The 17,652-nt window shown below is 35.5% G+C and overlaps 2 protein-coding genes across 4 annotated transcripts in view; one reads left to right on the top strand and one right to left on the bottom strand.

The window, feature by feature from the left end:
* atosb (atos homolog b) overlaps positions 1-3,982 on the top strand; it is a 30,228-nt gene extending 26,246 nt beyond the window's left edge. For all 3 annotated transcript variants that reach the window (XM_032578720.1, XM_032578719.1, XM_032578721.1), the window contains 6 exons: positions 406-464; positions 832-925; positions 1,038-1,196; positions 1,757-1,825; positions 1,915-2,120; positions 2,297-3,982. In XM_032578720.1, the coding sequence (XP_032434611.1) occupies positions 406-464; positions 832-925; positions 1,038-1,196; positions 1,757-1,825; positions 1,915-2,120; positions 2,297-2,450 (741 nt within the window). In that variant the 3' untranslated portion in view covers positions 2,451-3,982. The remainder of the gene's footprint in view (positions 1-405; positions 465-831; positions 926-1,037; positions 1,197-1,756; positions 1,826-1,914; positions 2,121-2,296) is intronic.
* A 1,607-nt stretch (positions 3,983-5,589) lies between these two features.
* Positions 5,590-14,265, bottom strand: naaladl1 (N-acetylated alpha-linked acidic dipeptidase like 1). Its single transcript, XM_032577606.1, has 19 exons — positions 13,914-14,265; positions 13,505-13,677; positions 13,255-13,376; positions 11,966-12,085; positions 10,829-11,021; positions 10,578-10,671; positions 10,388-10,492; positions 9,792-9,877; positions 9,589-9,708; positions 9,417-9,502; positions 9,154-9,217; positions 8,762-8,829; positions 8,554-8,645; positions 8,249-8,342; positions 7,255-7,336; positions 6,921-7,094; positions 6,622-6,709; positions 6,435-6,527; positions 5,590-6,169 (listed from the first exon to the last, which is right to left on the bottom strand). Exons 1-19 carry the CDS (start codon positions 14,105-14,107, stop codon positions 5,992-5,994), a joined length of 2,226 nt encoding a protein of 741 aa, XP_032433497.1. The 5' UTR covers positions 14,108-14,265; the 3' UTR covers positions 5,590-5,991.
* Between the last annotated feature and the right edge of the window lie 3,387 nt (positions 14,266-17,652).

Below are 17,652 nucleotides of genomic sequence, written 5' to 3'. Positions count from 1 at the left end.
TAGTTGTATGTGAAGATGAGCCAAAAAGCTAACAAAGGCTTTAAAGGTGGATAAATTAGGAGGAACTTGACTATGAGTGAAAAATTAGCTGGAGGTTGCGTGAGTTTTGCTGGTGATGAGTCATCTGACCAATGGGTGGCCCTTACTGTGAACGCAGGCCTGGAAATGGAAAAAGTTATTGCATCTAATAGTCAGAGCTCGGTAAGTAAAAAAAAAACAAAAAAAACAAACTGAAACACAACCGCACATATCTACCAAAGGATAACAGGAAGAGTTTGTTTATTGGTACTGATGGGAGCATCTGATACGATTTAGAATTTCATTTTAACTACAGAGCATGCTAGTGAAGTAACAAATTAAGATATTAGATTAAAAGTGGTTTTTTGGTTTGTTTGTTTTTTCCAGACTGCCATAGGCTGCACCAGATCAGGGAGACGACTAAAGACTGGGTTGCGCTTAAAAAGGTGAGTCATCTATCATTTCTGTAGACCTCTAATTACATTTATCAACAAGAAAGTACACAGGGTACAGAAACAAGATGAGGCTATTAAACTTAATATTTCGCTAGGGATGCAAAATAATAGTTTCCATGTCATAGTGGAAGTAAATGTATGATTTTGTGATGGTTCTCAGATTTTAGTCAAATCAACACAGGGGAGAGGTGTGGGTGTTTAAAGTATGCTTTCTCTTTTTTTAAATTAGAGGGTTTGTTGTCTGGACTTTAGTTTGCAGACACACTCGCAACAGTGTGACATATTGGTTAAGGCAAGATTATTGTGATCTCAGTCACTAACCACTGGTGTTTTTGGGTGTGTTTGTGGCCATATCCAGTCGGCAGCTGCGCAGCGGCAGGCAGACCGACACCGGCCGGGCCACACGTTGGTCCTCGTCTTCCATCAGTAGATCGCTGCTGGGCAACTTTGAGGTACTCAAGTTTAACACTTATTTTTAACAATTTTATTTTTTTTTACCAGTAAAATCACTCACTTAAAGAGTTTAATGACTAAAACAATTTTCTCCTTTTGCTTGTGTGGCAGGAGTCCATATTGAAGGGCAGATTCTCCCCATCTGGGCAGATTGAAGGATTCACAGCAGAGATTGGAGCCAGCGGCTCCTACTGCCCGCAGCATGTCACGCTGCCTGTGCAGGTTACGTACTACGACATCTCAGAGCACAGTGCTCCCTCTCCCTTCCTGGTCAGTCTGTGTTCATCTGTGGTTGTTTACCTTTTCAAACTGTATCCTCTCTAAAACCAGAGATTTGAACAGCCAAATAAACCACTGTAGGGTGGTATTGTGGTTGCTGAGTTGGGTTTTTGTACTGGGATAAATATATTTTGTTTATGCTTTCATATGCCTATTTTTAGCTAAAAATTAGAGATGCACCAATCAGAATTTCATGACTTCTCTCTGATCTCGGGTTTTTGTAAAACCTTTTCCTGCTGGTGCCAATTGTGGTGGATTTTGATTTCTCTATAAAGAAAATATTAAATATAAAACCAAGATAAAATAATTATGTAGTACACATTATAACATCTTTTAAACACCTTGCATTAGTGATTAGCATGGTTAGAAATTTGGGGTGTATTATTTATTTAATAGAATGACCCTTAAATGAGGAAATTAAATTTAACCTTACGAACTCTGATATGATTATGGATATCTGAAGCCACTAAAATAAAAAGGGAGTTTTTAATTATCGTTTGTTGTTGTTTTTTTCTATTTTTGAGTTGTAAATATTTTCTTCTCTCCATCAGGGTGTGATATCACTCGAGCTTCTTGGAAAGAAAGGATACAGCATACCCAAAGCAGGGACCATTCAAGTGGTGAGTTTATCCTCAAAGAAAATAAAATAGGCTCATTCTGCATAGCTTCTTCATTTACCTTCTAAACATTTTTATGTGCATCTCCTCAGACCTTATTTAATCCCAATAAAACTGTGGTGAAGATGTTCCTGGTGACGTACAACTTTGGAGACATGCCAGTCAATCACATGACCTTCCTGCGACACCGTATCTTCCTGGTGCCAGTGGAGGAAGGCACAGAGGGGAAAGATGAGGTGTCTCCAGGTGGCGGAGCGCTCGACAGGAAGAGAATTCTTTGCTACTTGATACATCTCAGGCATGATTGAACTTCTCTTTGTTTTGTTATTACACCTTCATATTCTGCTCACTGACCTACAACTTATTCTAGAGATGCATTGTACAATCAAATGTTAAAAAGGAATATTGGCAGGCTTTTGCAGTGCTTTTTAAAAAATATATTGGACTTACCTGCTTTTGTTCTTTCTTTTTTAGATTCCAGAGCTCCAAATCTGGAAAAATTTACTTGCACAATGATATCCGGCTGCTATTTTCCCGTAAATCCATCGAAGTGGATACAGGGATCCCGTATGAGCTGAAATCTTTCACCGAGGTGCCAAGAAACCCCAAATACTCTCCCCGTATGTGACCCCTGTCCTGACTTTTTGAGGCTTCCCTGATTTAAAAACGAAGTCCCTTCGTTGTTTCCTTAAAAATGACTGACTGCAAGAATGATGGACACAAAACTTGATGAGATCTGGATAAAATGCTCCGCAGGCACACTGACACATAGTGTTGCTCTTTGGAAAAATCACCCATTTTTTATTTCCTGCAGTATTCCTTCACTGTAGATTGAGAGACAGTTTGAAAATGTCACCCAAATCAACATGGCAGTTCTCCACGTAGTCTGGTCACTTGAAAATATTTAAAATATTGGAGTTCAGCATAGGGACTGATGAGCAAGCAAAAAAACAAAAGCAGGATTTTTTTCAATGCCTTTGTCTGTTGAACGACAGAAATGCACAGATTCTGATACACACACCAAAACAGACTGATGCATATCACAGACTAAACACTTTTGGTGGCAACTCTCTGAGTTAAGTGTTAACATGCATGCCTTGTGACTTAAAAACCTGAATTTTTCTTTAGTGCCGTTTCACTCTGTCCTTCACTCTGCCTGCAACGTCGGCTGCATCATTGGACCAACAATCGTAGCTCTGCAACTTTAGATTGGAATAAAATAAAAAAGCCCTCAATGATTAACACATCTGTATCTGTTTGATTTGAAGCACTTTTAAACCTCTTTGATGAGGTCAGATGGTAGAGAGATAAACACTATTAAAGGCATGAGCTGTAATAGAAATGACTCACTTTGATCGAGGTTTAAATTGATTTAAAAAAAAACATTAGCTTAATTTGTTCAAACTCAGGATTTCTTTTGAAAAAAAAAAAAAAAACAACTCTTTGCTGTTTAACCTGTCAAGGTACAGACCACTGTGTACTCGCTGTCATTAAAAAAAATGGAATCCATTTCTCATATGTAGCCAGACTGAGGGACATTGTGTTGTTTTCTTTTACTTTCTAGATTGTGTTGAGAACATCTGGATGTTAGCGCAAATAATGAGGGGAAGTGGTCTTGGGATGTTTTGATAACTGGATATTTTCATCAGAACTCAGTGAATGAAAAAACAAACAGAAAACACAAATCGTAACTTGTGGGCAAAGATGTTGTGTCTTTATATTTCAAATAGGAAAAGGAAATCAAACCAAATTAAAAGGTGCTCTCATTCATTTTTGACCACAAAAGAAGAAATAAGTACTAGTATTTCAATTTAGAATGCTGTATTTTTAAACTAATCAAATTGTCTTTCAGTTTTTCATTACTGATTTCTGAAGAAAAACCTGTTATATAAACATTCTCAAACTGAAAAAAAAAAAGACAAGCTGTAGTATTTATAATTTATGTTTTCAAATATGTCTTAACGAGCAATATGCTGCACAAAGTAGAGCGTGTTTTACAGCCTGGAGAAGCTTTTTGTTGGAGGGGTAAAAGATGACAAAGAATTGAGAGAGCGGGAGAGGGGAGGGAGGTTGAGGATGAAAAAGGGGGGTATGTAACATGGAGGGGAAAGTCTATGTATATTTAAAATAATAAACTCTGAGACTGGTGTGTAAAACCCATATTTCTGTTTATGTGTTTTTCTTTTTCTGCATGATTGAGAGTCATTGTCAAAATTTGATTCTGGCGATCCTACATTAACAGTGTGAAGTAATTTAGAGATTTATTTTTATAAATGCATCCAGTCATTTACATTTTACTCCCAAATATACATTTAACTTTTGCAGGTTTTATGATTAAGCTGGGAAATGTATGAAATTTGATTTCACAATTTTACAACTTAATTGTTTGGTCAGTTTTAAATGTTTGCACAGATAGATTTTTTTTTTTTTTTTTTTTTACCTTGATCTCCATAAATTAACATAAAATACGTGAACTTTAATCCCAAAATGTAAAAAAAATTGAACAGAAACTGCTCATGTATTAGCTTGAGCATCTTTTTAAATGTTATTTCAGTGTTTTATTTGATATCACCATTTTGCTTAAGTAGAGTATTACTGGTGCAAAACCCACAGTATCAGATTATCCGTACAGTCCATATATAAGCAATCATATGAATCAACAGACATAATGTCCAGTAGAATACAGGAGATTTCTTGGCAGCATTTACAACTCTGAGAGGAGCTATAGTTGCTTTCCCTCTTGTGTGAATCCCACCCATTGGCTAAAAAGGATCCATGGACTATACAAATTATTTAATCAGAGTTGCTGAGGGAAAGGATTGTGGTGGTTTGTGTATCGGCCCAATACAGAGGTATATCTCCCACTAAAAGTCATCCTTTACTGAAATACTCTCAACCAGGATGAAAGAACAGGCTCAGTTCCTGAACCTGTGAGAAAGGGTTTCTATCTTTGGCAAATGAGATAATGATTTGTAACTTTCTAAAAATGACATGATGTTGGACATGTGGCTTTCCTTCTGACACCATAGCTCTATTTTTAATCATAACAGTTCAGATTAATGAAATGTGGCTCTTAAGGATTTACATAATACCAGGTATTATTGATTATAAAATAGTCCACAGAATATGGCTTTTTATATGCAGTATAGATGTTTTCATCTCTGCAGTGGAATGAATTTAAACTAAAAATTTTAATTCCAAATGGAAACACAGCTGTTTGCAAACCAGTGTTTCTACTGCAGCTCAGATGATTCACTTGAGTTTGTTCAGCAGAGTAAACTTTGACCAGGATAGAAGAGGCCACTGTTTTACCTTACTTTCTCTTGTTACTCTGCTATTACATAGTCTTAAAGCATTTTCTGCCCCCTGGTGGGATGTAGTAGTATTACAGCTTCTCATGTTGGCCTAGTTTTTTTCAGCTGGCCGAAGCAAATCCCATTAATACAAATATTTAGTGAGATGCATTCTTTTCATGAATGCACTATTCCAGCACTATTATACCTATATTCCATTATCATTCACAAGTTGAGATATCCAAGTGTGAAACAGACATGTAGAAGATCCAAAAAATTTGAATTCCAACTGGAAATGTCAGTCATTCTTAGTAAGTCTGATTTCGGAACCCAACATGGCCTCTTGGTAGATCTCAGCCAGAACATTGGTGCCTTTCCATTAATAAAACATTAAGAATCGCAACTATCAACGCAAGCTGATTCAAAAGCAGAAGAAAACTTTACCTCCTTGAAAAATCAAATGCAACAAATGTGGGAAGTTTAATTGAATCTTTATTAAAAACAACGAAATTCTTTCATTTGTTTTATGAATATGTTATGTTTATGTTTCACGTCCCTTTAATGATTTGATTAATTTCAGGGAGGCTGACAGCCTTCCTTTGTCTAAAACACAACAGCTGATTAAGGCACAACATGCTGACAGAGGATAGTCTTGAAATACACACCATTGAAAAAAGAGCATTTAAAAGGGAAAAACGACATGTTCATTTGCATAACTTTGAATAGTTACATCACATGTGTCTCTACATGACCCTTCTACACTGATTTTAAAATTTCTGAATGTAGTATTATTCATAAATAGACAGTCACAGAGCATTGCAGTTTATAGAACTTCTCTATATAACTTCTATATAGAGAAGTTTGCCTATATAACTTCTATATAACTTCTTTCAACATGTTGGCAGCCCCATCGATGGCTTGGGCCACTACTGACAGGTGGTAGTGCACTTTTTCCCAGTCGCTGGCCAAATGTGATGAATTAGCTTGAGCAAAGGCATCTGCGATCCCTGGGAAGGTTGGTTTGCCAGAACTGCTTGAAGCCCAGATTACATGCCTGCGGAATATTGAAACAAGGAATACAAAATCCCAAAGAAGTGGAACGTTAATGAAACCTTGCATCTCCTGAAAACAATGTTTGATGAAAAATGAGAAGTAAAAAGGTATCAGTACCACCCTTCTGAACCACCTTTGCTACCTATCATTATGCAGCATTTATGAAACATATGAAACAACTTGTTAGAGAAACAGATGTTTAATTTGCATCACCCAAATGCTAGTTTAATGCAAGGCACCATGCAAATGAAGCATATTTGCCTTACCTGAATCCATATTCATTTGGGAAGGCCAGGGGATTCAAGAAGGCTCGGTCCATCAACATGAGCTGATCATTGATCTTTCTGACCTTTAGCGGGCTGAAAAAAAAGAGAGAAACTGAGAGCGATGCAGACTAAAATGGTTTTGGCATCATACTGACATATCTGCATCTGCATATGAGCATGCCCCTACGTTTCATTTGCCAGGTCTGAGCTCTGAATGACTTTGTCCAGCTGTTCTGCTTCTTTGCGGAAGTTGGCCACAGCTTTACTAAGAGGTTCTGAAATGAAGCACAAATCACTTCAGGGATTTGCAGAAGCGCTTTCTGGCTTTCTTATGAACTGAATGCCTAATTTAGGATGTGATCCATATTTCCAACGCAGCACAAAATGAATGATCTGGTATTGATGCCATTGTGGAAATTTGATAGATGAGGAGAAAACTAAATATTCCTGCAGGTTATCCCCCTGTTTACTGAGTTACTTACTTACCCATTGAGATACTTTTAGCTTTGAGGTCTTTTTGGTATAAGTTCACTGCTGTGTTCAGGTAATCCTCCAGACTCTCAGCATAGTCCTTGCAGTTAAAAGGCAACAACAGACTGTCAGCCAATCGGATGAGGATGTTTCCTGCAGTCCTGCCAACAGCTTGGTGAGCGACAAATCCTACAAGAGGAGCAGGTTTGGGATTTGAAAAAAAGAGGAAATGTAATAGCTTTTCTCATTTATTGAACCTGACAGTAGAATTAAAGAACATCTTCACCATCATAAAAAAAGTATAAACGCAATAATTTTGCATTAAAGTGAAAGACATTGCAAGACTCACCAGGATCAATGAACCTTGATGCATAGTCGAAAGTGTCGTATGCTGTGTGGTAGGCAGGGTAAATCCGAGCGTTTGTTTTACTCTATATAAGGAAGAATAAATGCTGAAATATGCAGGTGACAGACAAATATAAGGTCGTAATATTTTTTAAATATTAAATTTTACTGGAATCAAAAACTCATCCCTGCCATTTACCATTTCAGATTTATTATTGCTGCCATTATGTTTTCTCTTTGTGTTCTTACTTACCAAATAGTGTTGCTTGTCCTGGGATTATTTTTTTTTTGTACATGTATTTTTGTGTTTTATGTAAATGTCATGAACAATTATTCTTATCACTAGTACATGTAGGTTTAGAGGCGTTTTAAGTTCACAAACATATCTCTACTGACTGTTATAAACATTAACCTCAAGAATGACAAAAATTTCATAAAGACTCTGTGTTGGGAGATTAAAATTAGGGTGATGGCAAAGAGGCCTTTCAATCCCAAAGACCAGGAGCTTTTCACCAAAGGTAAATCATCCAAACACCAGTGGATATATGTAAGATGTCAGCAATTATAAGAGAATTTTATTGCTATAGTTCCAATTGAGATTTTTCCATTGATTATTGTGATGAGTATAAGCAGTTTTCAATATGCCATTGTTTATGTAATGTAATTAAAAGCAGAAAAATATTTATTTACTCCTTTCAAATTGTTTTGTATTGTGACAGACAAATGTCCATTTTCCAAATCAGAAAGCAATCAGTTACACATATGGTACTTATGAACATACTTTTTTCATTATGTGTTGTTTTCACATTTTTGTTTTAAATTGGTAATTTATTGAAATTTGGATTCTTCTTGAAGTTTTGTTCTAACATTTATCCATCTGTCTGCTGCCCCTCTGCATTCAGCAGAGGCATTTCTCACTGAAAAACTCAAATAAATAAATAAATACAAAAATCCTCATTCCCCTTGAAATAATATATAAAGAAAATGTCTTTTCTTACCCTGTCATATGTGTAAGACATATCTATGGAAGTAATTCCCAGGTAATGGACAAAGGCAGCATAATCACTCCCTGCTCCATTCAAATATCCCACCCTGTGGAAAGAAGAAGCACAAATCAGCTTTCACTTAATACATGTATGATTAAATGTTATTTGAATTTTGGAAAATAACTTCTGACTTTGCCTCTTCCATTTGCAAACAGATTTTTATGAGACCGATTGTGTTTTCACCCCACTGGAACTTATGGAGGGTTTAGAAAAAAAGTGGATACAGTTATATGTTTTAATATAGTTCAAGTCTGTACCTTGGAATGATTCCATGGGTCGGGCTGGTTCTGTTAGTGTAACGAATCCAGTTGTCATACACAGATGTGGAATCAAATCCAGGAGCATTGACCTGAAGAGAAGATATACTTCAAAATCAAACATTCTTAAATATGAGTGCAAATTAGTTTTATCCAAATCTGAGTACTTTTAATAAACACCTGAAAAGATATGATTTGAAAAGCTAACCTGTTTTGCAGCTCTGAAGATGACACTTTGCATTGATGGCATTGCTGAAGCACTTAGTGTGGCATTTGCTGCAGAAACAAATCTACATGAATGAACAAGACTGGTATTTCACTGAAACTCCAATTCACAGCAAGATTCCTATAAGAACTAAAAAAACAAAACAAAACACGGTACACGTTTAAATTTATCTATGCAAACAAAACAACTAAGTTAAATTCTGCCAATCCCCCGAAAGAGAAAATTTGTTAAATCCTTCAGGTGTTGGTGCACTAAATGAGAATGTTGTATGTGAGTGTGTAATGATAAAAGACTATAGGCAAGCAATTATGCCACTAATTTTGTTTTGTTATAATATTTTCAAACAGTTTAATCTAAAAAGTACAACTTCTTACCAAAAACAGAAATGTCCACATTTATGTAACCAACAGTACGCTCACTGAGTTTGGTGAAGTATTCCTGCACAAAAAAATAGATAAGATTTCTCTTTATCTCATTGAACAAATTTTGCAATTAGTAATGCAAAATTATATTCCTTACTTTAAAATATACCACAAGACAAAACTTATTTGTCTCATTCAAGTACTTTTTGTTACTCCATTGAGAAAGTCAAGACCATATTTTTTATTGCTTTACTTATTTTTGGGACAGACTTTACCTCTGTGTACTCAGCAGACCCAATAAGACCAAACTCTTCAGCGCCCCAACTGCCAAAGATAATGGACCTCCTTGGTCTCCATTTTCCTGTCACAAAGAGGCTCAGAAATTATAGTTATCAATCAAAATCGTTAGACAGCCATTTCTCTTCTCTGCTAAATAATTCTTCTCACCCTGTTTGACCATTCTTCCCAGCACTCTGGTAATTTCCAGCATGACCGCCGTTCCGCTGCTTGGGTCGATGGCACCATGTACCCAGCTGTCCCTGTGATTCCCATAGATCACATACCTGTCTGTGGACGTACGTGTAAAATGGTTACAAAAAAAATATGCAATGAAAACATCAGACAGATTTGTGTTAAGTTGCTAGTCTCACCTGGCTCAACACTTCCTCTGATAACTCCCATCACATTGGAGGAGTTTACAATCTTTTCTTCATTATAGATGTCCAGTTTTACATCACTATACCATAGACACAGATTAATGTTAACAGTTTACTCATCTTAAAATAGCTACTTCCAACAGGATTGTGCCTCGACTCAAAGCTCAAATCATTAATGGGTTTCTTGAGTGTAAATTAAGGTTTCACAGCACTTTAAGCTTGATTGGAAGATTGGGAGAATTTTTTCATTGAATTTAAGTGTATGTGCTGTTCACATTCAGTCCAATTATCCAAGAGACACTTCAGTTGCAAGTGGAACCAGTGATAAACTCTTCTTTCCACTCCAATCATTTCCCAATAGTAAATCTGTTTTGTCTGCTTCATACTTTGGTTGCAATCTCCTTATCTTAATGCGGTTACTTATGGGAGTGAGTAAGCATCACATTATTAAACTGCAATAATACTCAATATTATGTGTTATGCACAAGATAAATTAATTTCTAATTTATTTGATCAAAAAATAATTATAATAATTTTTGTTTTTGTAGTGAGTTGCTAATCATTTCAGTGTCTCGTGAAATGCTGACAACCTGTTGTTGAAGGGAGATGTGGGTTTAAACCCTGGACCACCTAAGTTGTAGATACAGTCGAGTCCTCCCTGCCAGTCCTTTGGAGCTGCCTCTCCTGCCAATGCACTGAAACAACCAAAATAATATAAAAAAAAATGTTACTATGACTCTATTTGAGCCCTAACTATTCCACAAGCGAATTTCCACAGACCAAATTAGTGTCCTTGCATCCTGAAATCCAATTGGTTGTGTTGGAATGGGAGGGATCCCAGTAATATCTTCAGGTGGGATTCTGTAGGTGTCCTCTGGAGATAAAAAAAAAATAAAATCATTATTGAGAGCGCAAATGAGAGTTACAGATTTTTATGTTGTGGCAGAGAGTTTGACGCTATGGCAAAACCAAATCTTCCTTTTAACGAAGTCACTTAAAATAAATAAATAAATAATAATAAATAGTTTTACCTTTGGCAGCCAAATATGGTGTGAGTAAATCTCCAAAGTCTCTGTTATAGGCACCTCTTTCCACACCAGTGGGTGGCAGATACCAGGAGTGTGGGTACGTTTCATTGGTGTCGGACATGAGGCCATCATTCATGTCAAGAGGGTCTGTGTACACCAGCAACCCAACAACACCATAGGCTGCTGCATTGATAGCCTGCATCAAACACACCACAACATCTGGTGAGCAACTGAATTTTGTTCAAATTACCTGCATACTTAAATGCAGGTAATTTAAGTATGCATTTACTTAATGCATACTTAAAATAAGTATGCATTAATTTAAGATTGGCAAAAAGTACATACACTCCTGGAACATTTACCAACTTTTGTCACATAACAACAAACTTCAACATAATTTATTGGGTGGCCTTAATTAGAGAAACAGTGAAGAATGGTAACTTTGGAGGAGCTGCAAAGATCCACAGCTCCAAATGAAAAATCCTTCCTTGGGACAACATTAACTAGTCACGCAGTCAAAAAATCTGCCTTCTATTGAAGAAAACAAGAGGGCCATTTTTGAAAGAAAACAATATGAAGTCCAATTTTAACTCTGCAGTATTCAGAAGAAGGTGCTCTAGCCAGGTAAGACTGAAACTAAACTTTGATCTGCAAGAAATGTTAGATTTGGTGAACAACTAACACTGCACATCATTCTGAACACTAAAAAAAATAAGTTCTGACATGTTTTTATGTTACCCTACATTGTATATTACAGATTATCAGATATTTTTAGATAACTAGTAATGCACCAAAAACAATGGAAACAAGAACATATGTAACGCGAAACTAACATTACCCTGAACACACCATTTCCACGGTGAAACATGGCAGTGGCAGTATCATGTCGTGGGGATACGTTTTTTTCACCATGCTTCATGGAAAGTTTATCTATTACATAGATAAACTGAGGATTAAGTCAGTTTCTTCAGCACCTTTCCATGTGTTTTGTTAATGGACTGATGATGGGAACTTAAGGGGGGTTGAAACTTGCCAAGCAAATTTCTACTAACTTTTATAGGGACATTATTTCTCTGTAATGTGAAAAAAACAAAACAAAACAAAAACAATAAATGAATTCCACTAACAAGTAAAACTGACCTTTTGTCCTCTCCCTTCTCCACCATATCGGGTGATTGCGATGGTTCCTCTTAGGTCAATGGTCTCGTTCAGGTGTTGAAAGTCACTTGGTTTTCCCTGATTGGCGAAAACCAGTTTCCCCTAAAGCCACAAAAAAATAAATCAGCCAAATGTTCCAATCAGTCATACAAGTTGGACCCAAATAGTTTCGCAGAAATGCTCTAATTACCTAGTCATTACAGATAATCTCTTGGCTCAATCTCCCTATCTTTATAATGAATTGTAACTAGAGATTTAAAATCTCTTTTTGGCCTTGAAGATGCTTATCTGCTGCAATATGTACGTTTGTGGTTCCAATAAAACAACAATTGTAACACAGTATGACGAGCAAACTGTAAATAATTAAGCAGCATCTACCTTTTTTTTCTCTTTGCTCTCCTCACATTGTGCGGAGTCGGAGACCACAACAGTTTACTGTTGTGGTTAGTTTATGTCCACATGAACTAAACACATAACACAATAATTATGTGTTTTGATTTAATCCATCTTGGTACATAACCAACTATGTCCATTTGCAGATCTTTGTCTGGGAATATGGAAATTACACATTTTATAATTAAACAATCACATCAGTGAATGTGCTTTAGAGAATCTTCTGTCTAAATAGTCCAAAACACAAAGGCATAAAAAAACATACCATTACTAAATTGAGGGGGAAAAGAGCTTTTAGGCATTAATCTTATTTAATAATTTTTATTAAAAGGACAATCTACATAACCAGCATTTAGCAGTGATCTTATGATTCAGTGACAGATGATGCTTTTATCCACAGTCCTTATCTAGTTTATGATAAGAGCAATGGTAAAAGAAGTTAAAGGATGAACTTGAAACCTTATAAACTAACAAAAAGAAATCAGATGTTGAGCATATAAAGACATGCTCTGTTCTGATAATATTCTTAAAAAGACATACCGATATGAAGTCAGAAAATGTTAGACGTCTTCACGTTTTTGACAGGTCAGATTTTAATCTGTTTCCAGTCAAAGTTATAAACATCATGTAAGTTTTACTATTTTGGTAAGTTACTTTTACAGTGATTATTTTACTATAAATGTGAATATGTGGCTACTTATTAAATGTTTGTATGGTCATTATGTCCAGAGTAGTCTTAATCAGCATTGCTTACATGGAATTGTTTCTTTTTTACTTGCAGGGTGCATTCTTAATTCTTTTGGTGATGAAAATAATAAATCAATACTTTTAATTTGTAGTAAATATTAGACATTGCATTAATCTTCAGGTCTTTTTACCTTTGCGTGTCCTGCTGGAGAGTATGCAGCAAACGGCTGAACCACCTGAGGATCATTCTGATCAGCAGTGTAGTTCACTTCCCTTTCTCTCACAGTAAATAGCACAGAATCCAAGGAGTTTACTGAAACAAACACATTACAATCATCTGTATTGTGAAACACATTGCAAAGTACCAAATAAAACCTAAATCACAAGCCAGACAAGAGAAATGTTCACAGAGGATGGACACTGTGTCACTGTTTCACTCACCAACAGTGACTTTGTTGGGGTTTGTGGGATTGGGAAATGAAAGGTAAATCTCATATTCCTGTCTCCAGGCTTCATCCAGACCAGTTTCTGGATCTTGCCATCTTTTTAGCACATACTTCACCGTCTCCTCATCCCCAGGTGATGTCGCCATATGAGGCACTTTTGTCAATTCCCTGCATAGAAACATGTGGATAAGGAAAGGCTGAGTTGATCAAATTTGTCTTAAAAAGCTAGGCACATGTGATAATATCTCGACTGACCCCAAACGTATCAAACTTTTTTTTCAATTTGGACTGCAGTACTTCTTTCAGCTTTAATGTTTAATTGTTTGCTGTGTAATGCCTTTTGTAATGGCATATAAAAGAAATGACACCAAAAAGTAATTTAGAGAATTAAAGAATCATATTACCTAAGGTTCTCCTGTAGTTGAAACGTTTCCACCTCAGACAAGAACTGCTGGATGAGGGCCTCGTCCACGTCCTTCGCCACATCATTCACCCAGGATGGTGCAGAATTCTTTTGGATACCAAAGTGACCGATTAGGATACCAATAGTCAATACGACAGCCCCACACAGAGTCCCAATCAGTGCCTCCTTTAACATCTTCCACAGTTTAAGTCCTCTTTGGATCTACTAGAAAAGTTCCCAAAGTGATGTTTTTTTTGCTCTGAGCGCAGCTGATAAATCCAGTTTTGTCACCCCTTATGTCTCTGTACAACATGCATGTTGCTGCTAGTGCCACCTTTCATAAGGCGCAGTCATTGTAAAGTTTACTCATTAATGTTTGCCAATTGGATGGACTTTATCCCTTCTCTTGTGATTGGATGATTGCACGGGAGGGCAACATCCTTTTCATCCGTGTTCCAATTGACCTTTTATGTGTAATCATTTGATTCCTATTCTATTTGGTTTATTCCTCTTACATCAGTTTCCTGCAAAAATCATCTCTTGATAACATTCAAAAAGGAAAAGACCAAAAATAAATGTTGCTAAAATTTTCCAAAAATTTAAGAATTAAATGAGTTTCTTCTTTTTAACATGAGTAATCATTTTATTTATTTTTTTCTTTTCTCATTGTTACTTTTGCTGGGTTATCAGAATGAACTGACTAAACCCAGTAGAAGATCAAAAGCACATCAGTCTAGCATTGATTGGGTTTATCTATTTGAATCAAGTTAATTTTTTTTCTGTTTTTCATTTTTTTTGGATGAAAATAAGCAGGTTTCATCATAATATCCACAACTGTTTCACTGGTTTATTTAGCGGTTTTATCAGCTTATCCAATAAAATAACAGCTCAACATTTTTCAAGTTTTTTTTCTTCTGAAATTCTTCTAAACTTCATTTATCTTTTGTTTACATAACAAGAGTTATATTTCTTGCTATTTACTCATAATAAACATTATAGGGGAAAATTAGCCCAATCCCAAAACAGCTGGCCTTAAAATGTGTGCAAAGTTTTCTGCAAGACAAATTGACATCTACTGTATATACAAGAAGAGCTCCACATCCAAAAATCGCCGTCAGCACCAAAACCAGAATGATTTGAGAACATAAAAAAACATTATTTTAACCAGTACCTATAGAACAGTTTACCTTGTAGCACCAGAGAGAATGTCAAACATCCATCTTTCTGGTAAACCCCTGGAATGATGTCCACCCATCAATTCACTCCTGTTGAATTGATATCTATAGATTGATTTCTATAGATATTTGTCTTCCATAGAACGACTTTTCCAAACATCTATTGATAAGTGCCTAAACTTCATCTTTAAGAGAGATTTTTTTTAATATATACATTCTTTTTTTGCAGGTACTTTTTCAATTGATATGTTTGTTAATTTTGTAGTTAATAATTTATTTTTATATGATTTAATTGCTTACATTTTATATTATTAGCTTGTGTTATCTGGGAAGAGGAGCATACAAATTATTAAATATTATTTCATAAAAATTGTCCATATGTCAAACTTTAAAGAATTGAAGGAAATCACATTATTTAACCTTCAGGTTGGTGATCATGTTCAGTTGCTCTGAACGACTTACAGCAGTTTCCAGTTGCCCTGTAAAAGAAATCTACTTGAGTCCACCCATTCTATTGAAATTGCAATCATAGTTCAGTTTATATCAGTTATCTTATTTTTATGACTCAACTTTTAGCATAACTTAGACTTTGGAATTACACATGAATACAGTCACTTCGAGTTAAATGCGGGCAGAAAAAAAAGCAAATATAGCTTGATGAAAAAAATTTCAGTGATTTTTTTTGAGAAAAATCACTGAAAAAATAGTTCATAAAGCGTGGTGAAGAAAAGCTCAGATTAATAAAGAAACTGTTGTTGCTGTGTTTTTTGATGTGGAGAAAGCATATGATATGTTATGGAGGGAAGGGTTAATGATTAAATTACATCAGATAGGTATAGGAGGTAATATGTTTAATTGGTTATGGGATTTTTTACGGGATAGAAATATTCAAGTTAAAATAGGATGTCAGTTTTCGGAAATATGTAAAATAGAAAATGGAACCCCTCAAGGAAGTGTGGTAAGTCCAACATTATTTTCAGTTATGATCAATGATATTTTTAAAGAAATATCCATTGGTTTTGGTAAGTCACTTTTTGCTGATGATGGAGCATTATGGAAAAAGGGAAGAAATGTGGACCATCTTATTGTTAAAATACAGGAAGGTATAGATAAAGTGAGTAAGTGGGGAGTAAAGTGGGGCTTTAAATTTTCAATTGAAAAGACAAAAGTAATGTTTTTCACAAATAAAAAAATAGGGGTTGATAAAAAGTTGTGTTTATATGGGAAAGAGTTAGAAAGGGTTGATTGGTTTCATTTTTTGGGAGTAGTTTTTGATAAGAAACTAACTTGGGGAAATCACATAGAACATATTATGGAGAAGACTAAAAAGGTTCTAAACATTATGAGGTGTTTAGCTGGGTTGACATGGGGTGCAAATTTCGATTCCCTTAGAAATATATATGTGTCTCTAATTAGATCAAGAATAGATTATGGGAGTGTGGTGTATGGATCAGCAGCTAAAACTAGGTTAAAAAAGTTAGATGTTATTCAAGCCCGAGCAATGAGAATATGTTTAGGGGCAGTTAAATCAACACCAATATGTGCATTACAAGTAGAGTCAGGAGAAATGCCATTATGCATTAGAAGACAGCAGCTAATGGTAAATTATTGGATAAGTTTAAAAGGACATAATGCAGATCACCCGGTTAAGAAATTATTAGGAGAGTGTTGGGAAAGAGGAAAGAAACAAATGGATAGCTTTGGGTGGGTTGGGGATGATAGAGCGAAACGTTTTAATGTATATTATAAGGAATTTAGTCCAACTGTATTGTGGCCTTTGAGACCGACATGGACTTGGAAATATATTAATGTAGACAGAACACTAACAAATATTAGGAAAAGGAACACATTAGATACTTGCCAAGAATTTTATAATCAAATGCAGAATAAATATAATGAATATTTGCAAATTTATACGGATGGGTCGAAAGACCCTAAAAGTGAAGCAACCAGTATAGCTGTAGTGATTCCTGAATTAAAGATTAGTATTTCAAAAAGAACATCTGATTATTTGAGTGTATTCGCAGTAGAACTAGGTGCTATTTTAGTAGCTTTAGAATGGGTGGAGGAAACTAATAGGAATAAAATAATAGTTTGTAGTGACTCTCTATCTGCGTTGACGAGTATCGGAAAGGGACGTACAAAAAATCATCAAAATATTTTATATGAGATTATGGCGGTTCATCATAGGATATGTGAACAAAATAAAAATGTTGTATTATTCTGGACTCCTGCTCATGTAGGTATTATGGGGAATGAAAGAGCGGACAAGCTGGCTAAGGAGACAATTAAAACAGATGATATTGATATGCAAATAAAGTTATCTAAATCTGAAGGCAAAAGTATAATTTGGAAAGAAAGCAAGAAGATATGGGAAGATAGGTGGGTAAATGAAATAAAAGGAAGACATTTATTTAGAATACAAAAAACAGTCGATGTAGAAAGGATCAGAGGATTAAACAGGAGGGAAGAGATAATTACAAATAGAATACGAACTGGGCATAGTTTCCTAAACGGAACTCTTTTTAAGATGGGGAAACACCTTACTGGTTTATGTAGATGGTG

This window comes from Xiphophorus hellerii, chromosome 12, assembly GCF_003331165.1.
Source record: "Xiphophorus hellerii strain 12219 chromosome 12, Xiphophorus_hellerii-4.1, whole genome shotgun sequence".
NCBI lineage: Eukaryota > Metazoa > Chordata > Actinopteri > Cyprinodontiformes > Poeciliidae > Xiphophorus > Xiphophorus hellerii.
Note: the sequence above shows the minus strand (reverse complement) of the source record. Positions and strands in the feature narration are given on the sequence as shown.